This window comes from Mustela nigripes, chromosome 17 (assembly GCF_022355385.1).
Source record: "Mustela nigripes isolate SB6536 chromosome 17, MUSNIG.SB6536, whole genome shotgun sequence".
In the NCBI taxonomy this organism is placed as follows: domain Eukaryota; kingdom Metazoa; phylum Chordata; class Mammalia; order Carnivora; family Mustelidae; genus Mustela; species Mustela nigripes.
The window spans coordinates 16,135,572-16,152,764 of record NC_081573.1 but is presented as its reverse complement, the minus strand read 5'-3'; the positions used below and the strand labels follow the sequence as shown (position 1 = coordinate 16,152,764).

At 35.3% G+C, this 17,193-nt stretch overlaps 1 protein-coding gene across 4 annotated transcripts in view; it reads left to right on the top strand.

Moving 5' to 3' along the window:
• ZNF420 (zinc finger protein 420) overlaps nucleotides 1-17,193 on the top strand; it is a 48,426-nt gene that overhangs the window by 19,092 nt on the left and 12,141 nt on the right. The window contains exons 3-4 of one of the 4 annotated variants that reach the window (XM_059382870.1): nucleotides 3,546-3,634; nucleotides 5,122-5,251. In XM_059382870.1, coding sequence (XP_059238853.1) covers nucleotides 3,626-3,634; nucleotides 5,122-5,251 — 139 coding nt within the window. In that variant the 5' untranslated portion in view covers nucleotides 3,546-3,625. Of the gene's footprint in view, nucleotides 1-3,545; nucleotides 3,635-5,121; nucleotides 5,252-6,989; nucleotides 7,122-12,267; nucleotides 12,352-17,193 lie in introns of those variants that run through there. The other 3 variants (XM_059382873.1, XM_059382872.1, XM_059382874.1) reach the window with 3 other exon arrangements.

Genomic DNA, 17,193 nt, shown 5'->3' with positions numbered 1-17,193 from the left:
TTTTCCAGGAATGCATCCATTTCATCTAGGTTGCTTAGTTTATTGGCATATAACTGTTGATAATAACTTCTGATGATTGTTTCTACTTCCTTGGTGTTCGTTGTGATCTCTCCCTTTTCATTCATAATTTTATGAATTTGAGCTTTCTCTCTTTTCTTTTGGATTAGTGTGGCCAGTGGTTTATCGATCTTATTGATTCTTTCAAAAAACCAGCTTCTAGTTTCATTGATACGTTCTACTGTATCTCTGGTTTCTACCTCATTGATCTCAGCAATAATCTTGATTATTTCCCTTCTTATGTGTGGAGTTGGTTTGATCTGTCGTGAACTCATACAATAATTCAGCAACGTGCCAGGATACAAAGTCAATGTACAGAAATCAGTGGCTTTCTTATACACTAATAATGAAAATACAGAAAGGGAAATTAGAGAATTGATTCCATTTACCAAGAACCATAGGATACCTGGGAATAAACCTAACCAAAGAAGTAAAGGATCTGTACTTGAGGAACTACAGAACACTCATGAAAGAAATTGAAGAAGACACAAAAAGATGGAAGACCATTCCATGCTCTTGGATCAGAAGAATAAACATTGTTAAAATGTCTATACTGCCTAGAGCAATCTATACTTTTAATGCTATTCCGATCAAAATTCCATCGGTATTCTTCAAAGAGCTGGAGCAAATAATCCAAAAATTTGTATGGAATCAGAAGAGACCCCGAATTGCTAAGGAAATGTTGAAAAACAACAACAACAAAAAAAACTGGGAGCATCACACTACCCGATTTCAAGCTTTACTACAAAGCTGTGATCATCAAGACAGCATGGTACTGGCATAAAAACAAACACACAGACCAGTGGAACAAAGAGCCCAGATATGGACCCTCAATCCATGGTCAAATAATCTTCAACAAAACAGGAAAAACTATACAGTGGAAAAAAACCAGTCTCTTCAATAAATGGTGCTGGGAAAACTGGGCAGCTATATGTAGAAGAATGAAACTGGACTATTCTCTTACACCGTATACAAAGATAAACTCAAAATGGATAAAAGACCTCAATGTGAGACAGGTATCCATCAGAATCTTAGAGGGGAACATAGGCAATAATCTCTTCGATATCAGCCATAGCAACTTCTTTCAAGATATGTCTCCAAAGGCAAAGGAAACAAAAGCAAAGATGAACTTTTGGGACTTCATCAAAATCAAAAGCTTCTGCACAGCAAAGGAAACAGTCAAGAAAACAAAGAGGCAACCCACGGAATGGGAGAAGATATTTTCAAATGACAGTACAGACAAAAGGTTGATATCCAGGATCTATAAAGAACTCCTCAAACTCAACATACACAAAACAGACAATCATATCAAAAAATGGGGAGAAGATATGAACAGACACTTCTCCAATGAAGACATACAAATGGCTATCAGACACATGAAAAAATGTTCATCATCACTAGCCCTCAGGGAGATTCAAATTAAAATCACAAAACCATTCTAACTGCCTTACACCAGTTAGAATGGCCGAAATTAGCAAGACAGGAAACAACATGTGTTGGAGGGGATGTGGAGAAAGGGGAACCCTCTTACACTGTTGGTGGGAATGCAAGTTGGTGCAGCCACTTTGGAGAACAGTGTGGAGATTCCTCAAGAAATTAAAAATAGAACTTCCCTATGACCCTGCCATTGCACTCCTGGGTATTTACCCCAAAGATACAGATGTAGTGGAAAGAAGGGCAATCTGTACCCCAATGTTTATAGCAGCAATGGCCACGGTCGCCAAACTGTGGAAAGAACCAAGATGCCCTTCAACAGACGAATGGATAAAGAAGATGTGGTCCATATACACTATGGAGTATTATGCCTCCATCAGAAAGGACGAATACCCAACTTTTGCAGCAACATGGATGGGACTGGAAGAGATTATGCTGAGTGAAATAAGTCAAGCAGAGAGAGTCAGTTATCATATGGTTTCACTTATTTGTGGAGCATAACAAATAGCATGGAGGACATGGGGAGATAGAGAGGAGAAGAGAGTTGGGGGAAATTGGAAGGGGAGGTGAACCATGAGAGACAATGGACTCTGAAAAACAATCTGAGGGTTTTGAAGGGGCGGGGGGGTGGGAGGTTGGGGTACCAGGTGGTGGGTATTAGAAGGGCACGGATTGCATGGAGTCCTGGGTGTGGTACAAAAACAATGAATACTGTTATGCTGAAAATTAAAAAAAATAAGTTAGAAATAGAACTACCCTATAATCCATACTCTTAGTCTTAGGAAACAAATAGGGTTGCTGGAGGGGAGAGGGTTAGGAGGATAGGGTACTTGGATGATGGACATTGGGGAGGGTAAGTGTTGTGGTGAGTGCTGGGTGTTGTGTAAGCGATGATTCATAGACCTGTACCCCTGAAACAAATAATACATTATATGTCAATTAAAAAAAAGAACTACCCTACAATCCAGCAGTTGCGTAAGTGGGTATTTACCGAAAGAATACCAAAACACTAATTCAAAGGGATACATGTACTCCTATAGCAGCATTATTTACAATAGCCAAGATACTACTATATTATCCAGTAATTCCACTACTGGTACTTACCCAAAGAATATGAAAACACTAATTTGACAAGATTTATGCATCCCTGTATTTATTGCATTATTAATAATAGCCAATTTATGGAAGCAGCCCAAGTGTCCATTGATAGATGAATGGATAAAGAAAAGGTAGTATATGTTCATATATATATATATATATATATATATATATATATGTATGTATATGTAATGGAATATTACTCAGCCATTAAGAAAGAGTGAAACATTGCCATTTACAACAACATGGATAGATATAGAGAGTATAATGTTAAATGAAATTAGAGAAAGACAAATACCATATGATTTCACTCATGTGGAATTTAAGAAGCAAAACAAAGAAAAAATAGACAAACCAAGAAATGGGCTCCTAACTATACAGAACAAACCATTGGTTACTAGAGGGGAGGTGGGTGGGACTATGTGTAAAATAGGTGAAGAGGATTAAGAGTACACTTACCATTATGAGCACTGAGTAATATATAAAATTGTCTAATCAGTATATTGTACACCTGAAACTAATATAACACTGTATGTTAACTAATCTGGAATTAAAATTTAAAACATAGCACTTAAAAAAAATGCCTTGCTGAATATTGTCATCTTATAAATCTGAATTTGTTCAAGTAGTTTTAAAGCATAAGTGTTTAGTTTTGCCTTTTAATTTATGTAACAGTTGATCATTATCTCCATTTTTGGCATAATGTATATAAATCTGTCATATTATCTATATATTTTATTTCAGAAATGGTAGAGAAGTTGCTCTAAATATTATTGTTTGTATATAGAGAGTATTGAGTTTGATCAGGGTAATAACCACCACCTGTATGTCTCCCATAGAGTATCTTGGTGACAGGAGCTAATGACAGGAAGAAGAGAGCAAGAAAGATAATTCTAACTTACTTATTGGAGCTTTGCAAAAAGCATGGTCTCATGGTTCTGTTTTCTTCTCTCCAGCTCTGCCTTTTTCAGACTCTGTGCTTCTCTAAGCTAGGAATCCAGAGGAGGATTGATCATTTCTTGCAGCGCTAAAAACCATGGCTCAGGTAAATTGGTGGTTTTTTTGTGCTCTCTTTAAGCAGTCACTTTTCTTTACAGAGTATGTGTATGTTTGCATTTCTTATTTCTGAAATTTCCTTCCTAACCAATCCCGCTCAAGAGTGTGGTCCCCAGGGACGCCTGGGTGGCTCAGTCGGTTAAGCCGCTGCCTTCGGCTCAGGTCATGATCTGTGGGTCCCGGGATTCAGTCCCGCACTGGGTTCCTTGTTCGGCAGGGAACCTCCTTCTCTCTCCGCCTTTGCCTGCTTGTGCGCTTGCTCTCTCTTCCTGTCTGACAAATAAATAAATAAAATCTTTAAATTAAAAAAAAAAAATGTGGTCCCCAGCATTTCATTCTTGTGATAAGGACCTTCTTGAAGTTTGTCTTTCTAATCTAACCTATATTTTCATAATTATTCAAAAATAGTTTGAGCATCTCAGACTAGGAGCACTGTTACGACAGAAGCAGATTCCCTGATTTTATAAGATAGAGAAGTTTGTTAAATCACACCACATATGAGAAAACTGAACTTTTCTTGGTTAGACAGTATCATTAGTTTTGATTGGACTCTGTCTCCACACCTGGCAAGAGCTTATGTTCTGTGAGCTGTTAAGATTGGTTAGGAACATGATTAGAGACAGAGAGAGATCAGGCATCTTCCCTGGGAATCCATAATTGACAAAAAGCAATAATACAGATCATTTTGAGAATCAACATTATGAGTTAATCTTGTATGCATAAGTTTAGATTATCTTTTTATCTCTTTGTTGCTTAGAACAAGGGACGGGTACATTTTTAAGTGATAAATAGTAACAAGAAAGATTATAATTCACATGCAAAAGTTGTTGAAAATTATAAACTCCCAAAATGGGCTCCTGGCTTTTGAGATTTTTATGTAACCTAAAATGTTCAAATATGCACACTTAGTAAGTCAGACGTATACATTATATGAAGCTATTTTGCAGCCTATTAAAAACATATTCTAAATTATTGGTAAAGAAAATGCTTATGATATATTCTGTCTGAGATGATGATGAACTGAGATTTCAATAAATTCTTTAACTATACAAATCTTACAAGGTACAGATTTTATAAGATTTTTCAGAAAAACTTCCCCAGTTATTTTTCTTACATCTTAGAGAATAAGAGAGAATGATATACAAGATACAAGCATAATTAAAGAGCGAGTAATAGAGTATTATACAGGATGCCTATGTGTGTTTTTTCTTTTAATTGGGACATTATATCTTCTTTAAGTTCCAGACATATCTGTATAATGAGATGTTCTATATACAGGAAATATCTACAGCAACAGGAATAAAGAGGAATGTATTGGCACACCAGAAGCTATGATATCTTTAGTGTCTTATTTATGTCAGTGGCTTTTTGCTGTTTTCTCCATTGCTTCTTTGTGGAGAGCTCCCCCATCATCTCCCCTCCATTGAAAAAATATTTTCTTTATTTCTACAACTAGTATTATATTTGTTGTTTCAGAGATCAGTGATGTTCAGGGATGTTGCCATTGACTTCTCTCAGGAAGAGTGGGAATACCTGGACTCTGCTCAAAGGGATTTGTATAGAGATGTGATGTTGGAGAACTATAGTAACTTGGTGTCACTAGTAGGTAAGGAAATGTACCCCTAGTATTTCAGGATTTACCTTTGGAATGGCTGCTTTCTCTGTTTTTAAGTAATTAACTGAATTGCCTCTTACTATTCTCAAAAGAATGGTTTTAAATTACTAGAAATAGTAGTATTTCAGAGGGCACATGTGGCTTCTCCATTCTGCAACTATAATTTATCTGTCTTCTGTCTGTTTGCCTTCCTGTCTTCCTCGATTATCAAGGAGCTAGATTTGAATTCTGGGGCACTTGAAATATTAAAAACAGACTATCCATTGTTACAATTTAGATCTGCTAAAGGAGCTCAAAATATTTTTTAAAAAATAGGTGCTGAAATGTATGGATTTTCTAATAGAAGAGCTTATATTATTTACATAGTAATAGGGTAGATCAAGTCAGGTCAACACAGTCCATTACAACAAATACATTCTCTTATTTGTGTTTTATAATCTAATACTACATTTTAAGAACTTTGTATTTTACATTAAATGAATGTGCCAGGACCACCTTCTATTGGAAAAGAGCTCAGGAAGAATATATGATTGTCTAAGAAAGTTAATTGTTTTTTTTCCTGTAGACAAGAGACACACAAGTGATTTTCCAACCTAAATGATCACTTTCTTTGGATTCTTTAAGTCCCTGGAATGTAACTGTCTCTTGCCCATTCATTCTTTATGAAGTTATTGGTTGGTACACTGCCTTTCAGAGCCCAGGTCATGTGGAAAAAAAATTTTTCACTTGAAAAGAAAAGGAAGAGCTTTTCAGCACAATCTCTCTAAAGAATCACACCTAATCCCTACTTTTCCCTTTTGGTCTTTTATGGTAATCCTTCCCACTGCCAAAGGAGGGCCTTTTCCTTTCCTCCAGTGAAAACAACCCTTTTATTTGAACTTGGGAATCTGTTCCATTCTAGATTTTTTAAAAATTTAGACTTCTATCATTTTCTCCTTCTTTAAAATGTACTCATTCATTCAAAATACATTTACTAAGAGCCTATTCTTTGCCAAGAACTGTAGTAGGCACTGGAGAAATGATGATCTAGATAAGGTTCATATTCTGCCGTATTCTCATAGGAGAAATAAAAAGTAAACAAGAAAATAAAAATATATGTATGTATTTGTGTGCCTATATATATATACATATATACATTTATTTAGTAAATATAACAGTTGCAAGTAGTAATAAAGAATATGAATAAAGGTAAAGATAAAAATTAGTTCATAGGCAAATGAGCTAACCGGGGAGTATGGGTGGGCTATTTTTATAGGTAGGTTATTTTTTTTAATTCTTTTAGAGAGAGGGAAAGCACCAGCAGTGGGGGTGGAGGGACAGAGGAAGAGGGAGAGAAAGAATATCAAGCAGACTCCCTGCTGTATGTGGAGTCTGATGTGGGGCTCAGTCTCAAAACCTTGAGATCATGATCTGAGCCGAAAACAAGAATCAGATGCTTAACTGACTGAGCCACCCAGGACCCTTAGGTAGGAAAATTTTCAAAAACCTCTCTAAAGAGGTAATGTTTGAGGGAAGATTTGACTGATAAAAGGGCATGAGTCAGGCCAGTCTATGGGGGAATGGTATTGCAGCAGATGGAGTAGTAAGTGTAAAGGGCTTGGGGTAGGTGTTAACTTAGGAGGAACAAAAAACATAATTAAAGAGTGAGTGATAGAGTGATAAGAAATATAGTTAAACAACTTCAGAAAAGGAGTCCAAATTTTTTTTTTTATTTTTTGAGGTGGGGCCCTCTGACTTCTGGCCAAAGAAAATGCACATCCTCTCTGAAGGAAAGTAAGAGGGCTTTAGAATTCCCCAAAATTAAGATCAACAAAAGAGGAGGTCACAAAGATCATCAAACCCACAAGGAAACAGGTCATAGGTGAGTGATAGATAATGTAAAGAAACAATAGATTACATGGCAAATGATTTGGCTTATTGGCATTATTAGATATAAATGTGAAATGTTTTAAGAAATAAGTGAAATAACAAAAATGACAAGCAATGAGATTTTCATAAATTTTGAAAGAGAACCAGATAGAACATTTCTAAAGGTTCTGGTTAGATTTAAAAAAAATAATAATCAGTAATAGATTGATAAATTTGCATGAAAATTGTTTTCTTTATAAAAAGACATAAAGTAAAAGATACTGGGTGAAGATATTTGCAATTCATGTTGACAACAGTAAAATTAATACCTAGGATATAAAAAGCTTTTATAGAATGAGAAAAAGGTAAATAATTTTTTTGAAGAATTGGGTAAAAGACATGCATAGGCAGTGAGGAAAAGGTTATAAGTTAAGGAAGTGAATGACTTATGCTCTGAAAACTATAAAACATTGATGAAAGAAATTCAAGACAACACAAATGGAAGGATATTCCCTGCTCATGAATTGGAAAAATTAATAATTGTGAAATGTCCATGTCCATACTACCCAAAGCAAACCATAGATTCAGTGCAATGCCTAACAAAATACCAATGGCATTTTTCACAAAACTGAAACAAATAATCCTAAAATATATATGGAATCACGAAAGACCCTGAATAGGCAAAACAATCTTGAGAAAAGAACAAAGCTGGAGGTATAGTAATTTCAGATTTCAAGATATACTACAAAGTTTTAGTAAACAAAACAGTATGTACTGGCACAAAGTAGACACATAGATCAGTGGAACAGAGATCCCAGACATAAACCCACACATACATCATTAATTAATCTACAGCAAAGGCAGCAAGAATATTCAGTTGGGGAAAAGAGAGTCTTTTGAATATGGTTCTGGAAAAACTGGACAGCTACATGCAAAAGAAGGAAAACTATAGCACTTTCCTATACCATACATAAAAATAAACATAAAATGGATTAAGACCTGAAATCATAGAACTAAAAGAATACATAGGCAATAATCTCTTGGCCATCACTTTTACCAACATATTTATGAATATGTCTCCTCAGGAAGGAACACAAAAGCAAAAATAGACTATTGGGACATCAAAATAAAAAGCTTTTGTACACCAAAGGACACCCATGGTTAATATGAAAAGACAACCTACTGAATGGAAGACAATATTTACAAGTGGTATATCTGATAAGGAGTTAATATCATTATGTTAAAGGGAAATACAAATAACCAACAGACATGAAAATGTGCTCAACCTCATTAGCAATCAGGAAATGCAAATTAAAGCCGCAGTCAGATAATGATTTCACATACCCTGGAGGGGCAAAAACTTAAGTGGTAGTACCAAGTGTTTACAACTTTTGGTGGCAGAAATGCTACAATCTTCATTTTCACAATAGCCAAAAAGTGAAAATGACCCAAATGTCTGTTGACTGATGAATAAATGAATAAAATTTGGTATCATTTTATAATGGATAATTATTTAGCAATACAGTAGCCAAAATGTGGAAATAACCCAAATGTCTACCAGCTGATGAAAGGATGAATAAAATTTGGTTTATCCTTAAGATGGAATATTATTCAGCAATAAAAAGGAGTACTGATACATGCTACAACATGGATGAACCTTGAAAACATGCTAAGTGAAAGAAGCCAGATACAAAGACTATATATTACATGATTCTATTTTTATGAAATGTCTACAATAGATCATCTATAGAAATAGAAAGTAGATTAGTGGTTGCAAGTGCATTTCGGGTAGGAGGTGAAGGTGAATGGAGAATGAGAGTAGGGAAATTGGAAATGACTACTAATAGGTACAAGGGTTTTTCTTTTTTTTTGAGGTGATAAAAATATAAAATTAGTTGTGGTGATTGTTGCAGAATTCTGTGAATATACTAAAACTTATTTAATTGTATACTTTAAATGAATGCACTGTAGGTATGTGAATTATATTTGAACAAATCTGTTGCTTTGTTTTGTTTTTTAAGTGATCCATACCTTACTGATGGCAGTATCAATTGACATAACCACTTTTTAAAAAAAAATGTGGAAGTGATTTACAAATTTGTATGCATAGCTGGGTTCTTTTAAAAATTCCAGATCCCTGGACACACTCCAGACCAATTAAATTACAGTCTCTGGACATGGGACACAAATATATTATGAAACTTCTTAGGTTGTTCAAATGTTCAGACATGTTTGGTAAGCACTATAGTATATTATCTGAGAATTTATTTTTTTATTTGAAGGTTCACTCCATTTAATTGCTATTGCCTGGATTTATTTTTCCAGGCAATATTTATTTATTTATTTATTTATTTTTGTCTGTTTGTTTACTCTTTTAATCTTCTGTGCTTATTTTTTATTTCTTAATCAAGATGGATTCAGCTTTGGGGTTTTTTTTGTTAATTCTATTTTCCCCCTTGTTTAATTTGGAAGACATAGACTATTTATATATCTTTAGTGGTTTTTAATTTTTTATCACATATACTGTATTGCTTTTAATGCAAGTACAGTTTTGTAGTTTTTGTTAATTGCAGTGATGTTTGAAAAATATATGCATTTAATGAACATGGCCTTTTATTAATAATTAAGTGTATTAATTAATATGAAGACACTCATTCAATCCATATATGTATTTGCATACTGCTTTAGAGAAGTCTTTTTTATTTCCAAGTTTTTATTTAAGTACAGTGCAACACTAGTTCCAGGTGTAGAATTTAGTGATTCATCACCCCCATAGAACACAGGGCTTATCACAACAAATCTCCTCCTTAATACCCACCACCTATTTAACCCATCCCCCTGCCCACCTCCCCTTCAGAAGCCATCAGTTTGTTCTATATGGTTAAGAGTTTGTTTCTTGGTTTGCCTCTCTTTTTTCCCCCTACTATGTTCATTTGCTCCTTAAAATCTACATATGTGTGAAATCATATGGTATTTGTCTTTCTCTCACTGACTTGTTTTGCTCAGCATAATACACTTTAGTTCCATCCATATCACTGCAAATGGCAACATTTCATTCTTTTTGATGGCTGAGTAATATTCCATATATATATATATATAGATAGATAGATAGATAGATAGATATAGATATAGATATATAGATATAGATACACACACACACACCACATCTTCTTTATCTGTTCATCCGTTGATGGACCTTGGGGCTGTTTCCATAATTTGGCTATTGTTGGTAAGCTGCTATAAATAGGGTGTGCGGGGCGCCTGGGTGGTTCAGTGGGTTAAAGCCTCTGCTTTCAGCTCAGGTCATGATCCCAGGGTCCTGGGATTGAGCCCCACATCGGGCTATCTATTCAGCAGAGAGCCTGCTTCCCACTCCAACCCGCCTGCCTCTCTACCTACTTGTGATCTCTCTCTTAATCTCTGTCAAATAAATAAATAAGGGGTGCATGTATCCCTTTGGATCGATATTTTTGTATCTTATGGGTAAGTACCTAGTAGTGCAATTACTGGATCATAGGGTAGTTGTATTTTTAACTTTCTGAGGAACTTCTATAGGTTTTCCACAGTGGATGCACCCATTTGTATCCCCACCAACAGTGCATGAGCATTCCCCTTTTTCCACATCCTCGCCAACACCTGCTGTTGGGAAAACTGGAGAGCAACATGCAAAAGAATGAAACTAGACCACATCCTTACACCATACACAAAAATAAATTCAAAATTGACTAAAGACCTAAATGTGAGACTGGAAACCATTAAAGTCCTGAAGGCAAACATAGGCAATAACCTCTTTGACATCAGCTATAGCAACTTCTTAGTAGATATGTCTCCTGAGGCAAGGGAAACAAAAGCAAGAATAAGCTGTTGGGACTGTATCAGAATACAAACCTTCTGTACAGTGTAGGAAACAATCAACAAAACTAAAAGGCAGCCTACAAATGGGAGAAGATATTTGCAAATGACATACCTGATAAGGGGTTATGTCCAAAATATATAAAGAACTTACCAAAATCAACACCCAAAAACCAAATAATCCGGTTAAAAAATGGGCAAGAAGATATGAATAGACATTTTTCCAAAGAAGACATACAGATGGCTAGCAGACATATGAAAAGATGCTCAACATCACTCATCATCAAGAAAACACAAAACTACAAAGAGATATTACATCACACTGGTCAGAATAGCTAAAATTAACAACATAGGAAAACAGAAATCTTGAATGAATCATATGCCCCACTCTCACACCTGGGATTTCAAGGCAACCAGTTGAAAAATAGAAAGGACTGTGTCTACCTTGAAATAAATTGGAAGCTGTTGTGATATGGAGTTAAGGTTCTATAAGGAGATGAGATAGTGACATCTCTTATGTCACAATAGCATCATTGTCACAGAATTCTTACCAGGAGCCTACCCTCAATGTACACTCTTTCTCTGTACTTTTACAAACACTACATACCTGTGATTCCTGGTGAGTTTAAGTATTTCAGGAGTATTTGTGCCTGTCATTATTATTACTGTTTGTGCCACTTAAGGAATACATACTTAACAAAGACTAAAGTTAGTATCTCCCTTGTCCCAGAACAATATAAAGGATATATGAAGAGTCTTAGAATGCTCTAACTTTGATTAATCTTTCCTATCTAATATGTTATCTGGTATTTCAATTCTGTTTTCTTTTTAACCCCCAAAATGGGCATTATTTTTGTTTTATAATGAAAGTGTTTGCTTATAGATTTATTCAGCTGATTATCTTTTTTTTAATTTTTAAAAAAGATTTTATTTATTTATTTGACAGAGATCACAAGTAGGCAGAGAAGCAGGCGGGGGGTTGGGGTGGTCAGGGAAGCAGGCTGATGCAGGACTTGATCACAGGACCCTGGGATCACGATCTGAGCCAAAGGCAGAGGCTTTAACCCACTGAATCACCCAGGCGCCCCTCACCTGATTATCCTTTTATTTGCAAACTATTCCTCCTCTATTATACCTTCCTGATGAGATCATTTTATTTGTCATGAAATACATTAGGCAAATCCTATTGTTAGTAAACGCTCTGTTTTTATTTTTGTTATTGCAAAGTAACTTTTGTTTCACTTTCATTCCTGCTTGATGACTTAACTGGGTATAGAATTCTGTACTGACAATTATTTTTTTCTCAGCACTCTGAAGATATTATTCCACTGTCTTCTGGCTTCTGTTGTGCTCTTGAGAAGTCTGCCTTCTGTCTCATTATTGTTCCTTTTGTAAGTAATCTGTATTTTCTCTCTGGCTGCTTTTAAGGTTTTTTTCTTAAGATTTTAGTATAATTGATTATATTGTTTTATTTCTAGAGCTTTGATATTTTCTTCCTCCCCGAGATCTTACTTTTTTTTCCTTGCTTCTGTTTAGTTCCTTTCTCATGGTTTTGACTTTATATTTTACATTTCATATATTTCAGTCATTATTTTATATATATCTTTCAGCATTCAGTAATTATAGAGAACAGGTCTAATAATGCTGCTTCTGTGTAAATTATTTTTTTCTTTATTTTCATTGCAAGTCTAGGCCAAGATTGAAATGTTTCTTGTCATTTCCTTTTAGGTCCCATGGATATTTTTCCCTTGAACTATAAGCCTTGTATAGTTCTGTTTTTATGAAGAGGTTCAGTGCTGATCTCTGACATTTTGTGGGCCCATGGCTTTGTCTCTTGGATTTTATCAAAACATTAAGATAAATTCAAAGTGGCAGTTGAAGTCACCAAATGTCATGAGGGTAGCTGTGACTTCAGGGCATGTTTACCTCTAGTTTCTCAATTCACTCTGCCTCTTTTGGATCTTCTTTACTTTTTTTTTTTTTTTTTAAAGCATGGAATACTTTTTTTTTCTCTTTTCAGCATAACAGTATTCATTGTTTTTGCACCACACCCAGTGCTCCATGCAATCCGTGCCCTCTCTAGTACCCACCACCTGGTTCCCCCAACCTCCCACCACCCCCACTTCAAAACCCTCAGATTGTTTTTCAGAGTCCATAGTCTCTCATGGTTCACCTCCCCTTCCAATTTCCCTCAACTCCCTTCTCCTCAAGCATGGAATACTTTTAAAAAGATATATGTCACAGGTTAGCCAGCATTTCAAGGTGTTTTCAGGAAATCTGATGCACCATTCACATATTTACAATTGTGAATCCTGTCTTTAAACATGCTGTATCTATTTTTTATATCCTTTGTAAATTTCTTTTTTTTTTTTTTCTTAAAAAATCTTTTGCATTTCTTGTTAAGCAATTTTCTCAGTACTTTATAAATACTGATACTATGCATAGGAATATTTTGTTGTATGATATTTTCTAAATGGTTAATACAAGTATATATACATACATGCACAATACAGACACATACAGATAATAAAATGTTGATTTCTGTAAGTTGATGATAATCTTACAGAAATATCTAATAATTTCCAGTGGGTGATATTGGATTTCTAGGTAGATAACTTGAGTTTTATATATGTCTTATTTCGTCCTTTTCTATTTGTACCAGTTTTTGAAAACTATAACCCATAGGAGCTGATTATTTCATAATTTGAAAACAATTCTTATCTTTTTTCAGACTTTCTTGGAAGTACTAATGTTTACTGAATATGTTTTTATAGGTTTCTGGTAAATACTCTAAATTAATTAGGTGAAAGAAGAGCCATTCTTATTTTAGAGTTTTTAATATAGGATCTCATAGATTTTCTTTTCTTTTTTAAGGTTTTATTTATTTGAGATTGAGAGAGAGTGAGCATGAGCAATGAGGGGCAGAAGAAGAGGGAGAAGCCAACCCCCTTCTAGCAGAGAGCCTGATGCAGGGCTTGATCCCAGGACCTCGGGATCATGACCTGAGCCATAGGCAGATGCTTAACTGACTGAGCCACCCAAGCACTCCTCAAGTAGATTTTCTGATGTTGAATTACTCCTGCATTTGTGGGATAAACCTTATTTAATTGTGGTGTATTAGTCCTTAAATACATAGCTAGATTCTACATTGCTAATGTCGATTTTTAAATTCTACTAATGTTGATTCATAAGATTGACTTAGTTTTCCTGAGCTCTCATTGTCTGTTATTTCAGTTAACTATGTAAAATGACTTGGGTGGATTTCCAAATTTTTGTTATGTTCAACAATTATGTATGGTTAGAATTGTGTATTCTTTAATGATTTGGATAATCTTACCAGTGATACCATCAGTCATTGGTATCAATGGCCTTTTAGGAGCATAGACATTGAATTCACATTTAAAATTCTTATGTGGTTATTGATGTATTCTCAGATTTTCCTTTTTTTTTTTTGTATTCTCAGATTTTCTTTCTTCATGGATGATTTTGTATTAATTTGATCCATTTCATCTAGTTTTTCTGATTTAATCTTGAATTATATATAGGTTTTTCTCATAAGCACTTTTCTTAATTTGGGGGATTTATGTTATTCTTTTTCCTTTTCAGTGTTTTGGGTTTGTACCCAATCTGATTTTTTTCCCCCAGCATGTCATATATTTCTATCGTTTACTTGATTTGGAAGGAATGAATGAACTTGTAGCCATTTTTATTCTTTATAAATTCTGGCTTATTCACTTTCTCATTTTTAGCTAGCTAATTCTTTTTTTGTTTTGTTTCTTCATCTTCTTGAGTTGAAATCTTAATTCTTTTGTTTTTAATTATTTCTTGTTTTCTAATAAATGCATTTAAGACTGTAAGTTTTCTGTGATTACATAATCTGAGTATCAGGATTTCACACTAGGTTGCTCTTTTGGTATTTAGTTCTAAATTTTAAGTTTAATTGCTGTTTCCTTTTATGACAAACATTATGTAGAAGTTAATTCTAGGATTATATTTTAGCTTTATTTTTACAGTTTCTAATTTTTTTTTTAAGATTTTATTTATTTATTTGACAGATCACAAGTAGGTAGAGAGGCAGGCAGAGAGAGGAGGAAGCAGGTTCCCTGCTGAGCAGAGAGTCCGATGTGGGACTCGATCCCAGGACCCTGGGATCATGACCTGAGCCGAAGGCAGAGGCTTTAACCCACTGAGCCACCCAGGTGCCCCCAAAATAGTAAATATCTTAAGTTCTAAAGAATCTCACCCCATCTTCTGTGGGCCTTACAGGTTATTATTATTGATGAAATCACAGGCATTAGTAACCTACTCTGTGTCCAGTGTCTCTGCTCTCCAGAGGTGAGAAGATGGGGCTGCAATTTCCAACCCACTGATCATATGGTTGGTTCCCCTGGCAACCAGCCTACCATCCTTAGGGGCTTTCCAAAAGTCACTTCCTTAGCATAAACTCAGCTGTGGTTGAAAGGGACTTGTTATGAATAACATTTACCTTTATCACTCAGGGAATTCCGAGAGTTTTGAGTTTGAAGTTTCCTGCCAGAAATCAGGAACAAAGACCAACTGTGTTATCTTACTACTTTACAATATCACAGTTCTCTACTATGATCTTGGATTTATTAGTTCCTTTTTCTCTGTCTATCAATTTTTGTTTACTTCAAAGCTAAGTTGTCACTTGCATAATCATGACTTCTAATTTCTCTTGCCTGACTCCAAGATGATTGTCATGATTTTACCAAGGTAACAGAAATAATCAGAGAACTTCTACAAGCTTCTGCTGCCCCACTGATCTGTCTCCCTACTCTATACTCATTGGGCCTCTTTTCCTATTATGATAAATGAACTTCATGTACCTTTATCTAAGACCAGTCCTCTACTTTTATATTAAATGCCACTTAATTCTCATCTCTTCAGGGACATTGTTGGAGCAATGTTCTGTTTTTTTGTTAGTCTTCTGCATTTATCAACTTGTTAGTATTTATTCTAATCATTTTCATCTGCACACAAACATGAAATTTCTCCCATCTCCCATCTTAAATGGATAAACAAATCTCTTGACACCCATTTCCTCTTGATATGGCCCCATTTCTCTGTTACTTTTTTTTATATAAATTTTTTTAAAATTTATTTATTTTCAGCATAACAGTATCATTATTTTTCACCACACCCAGTGCTCCAGGCAATCCGTGCCCTCTATAATACCCACCACCTGGTACCCAGACCTCCCACCCCCCCGCCACTTCAAACCCCTCAGATTGTTTTTCAGAGTCCATACTCTCGTGATTTACCTCCCCTTCCAATTTACCCCAACCCCCTTCTCTCTAACTCCCCATGTCCTCCATGCTTTTTGTTATGCTCCACAAATAAGTGAAACCATATAATAATTGACTCTCTCTGCTTGACTTATTTCACTCAGCATAATCTCTTCCAGTCCCATCCATGTTGCTACAAAAGTTGGGTATTCATCCTTTCTGATGGAGGCATAATACTCCATAGTGTATATGGACCACATCTTCCTTATCCATTCGTCCATTGAAGGGCATCTTGGTTCTTTCCACAGTTTGGCAACCGTGGCCATTGCTGCTATAAACATTGGGGTACAGATTGCCCTTTTCACTACATCTGTATCTTTGGGGTAAATACCCAGGAGTGCAATGGCAGGGTCATAGGGAAGTTCTATTTTTAATTTCTTGAGGAATCTCCAAGACAGCATGGTACTGGCATAAAAACAGACACATAGACTAGTGGAACAGAGTAGAGAGCCCAGATATGGACCCTCAACTCTATGGTCAAATAATCTTCGACAAAACAGGAAAAAATATACAGTGGAAAAAAGACAGTCTCTTCAATAAATGGTGCTGGGAAAACTGGGCAGCTATATGAAATATAGCTGGACCATTCTCTTACACCATACACAAAGATAAACTCAAAATGGATAAAAGACCTCAATGTGAGACAGGAATCCATCAGAATCCTAGAGGAGAATATAGGCAGTAATCTCTTCGATATCAGCCACAGCGACTTCTTTCAAGATATGTCTCCAAAGGCAAAGGAAACAAAAGCGAAGATGAACTTTTGGGACTTCATCAAAATCAAAAGCTTCTGCACAGCAAAGGAAACAGTCTCTGTTACTTTTTATAACAAAACTCAAAAGAATTCTCCATGCTCCATAACTCTAGGTCATCTTTTAAAAACTGCTTCAATCAAAATTTATCCTCTTTATTCTACCAAAACTATCT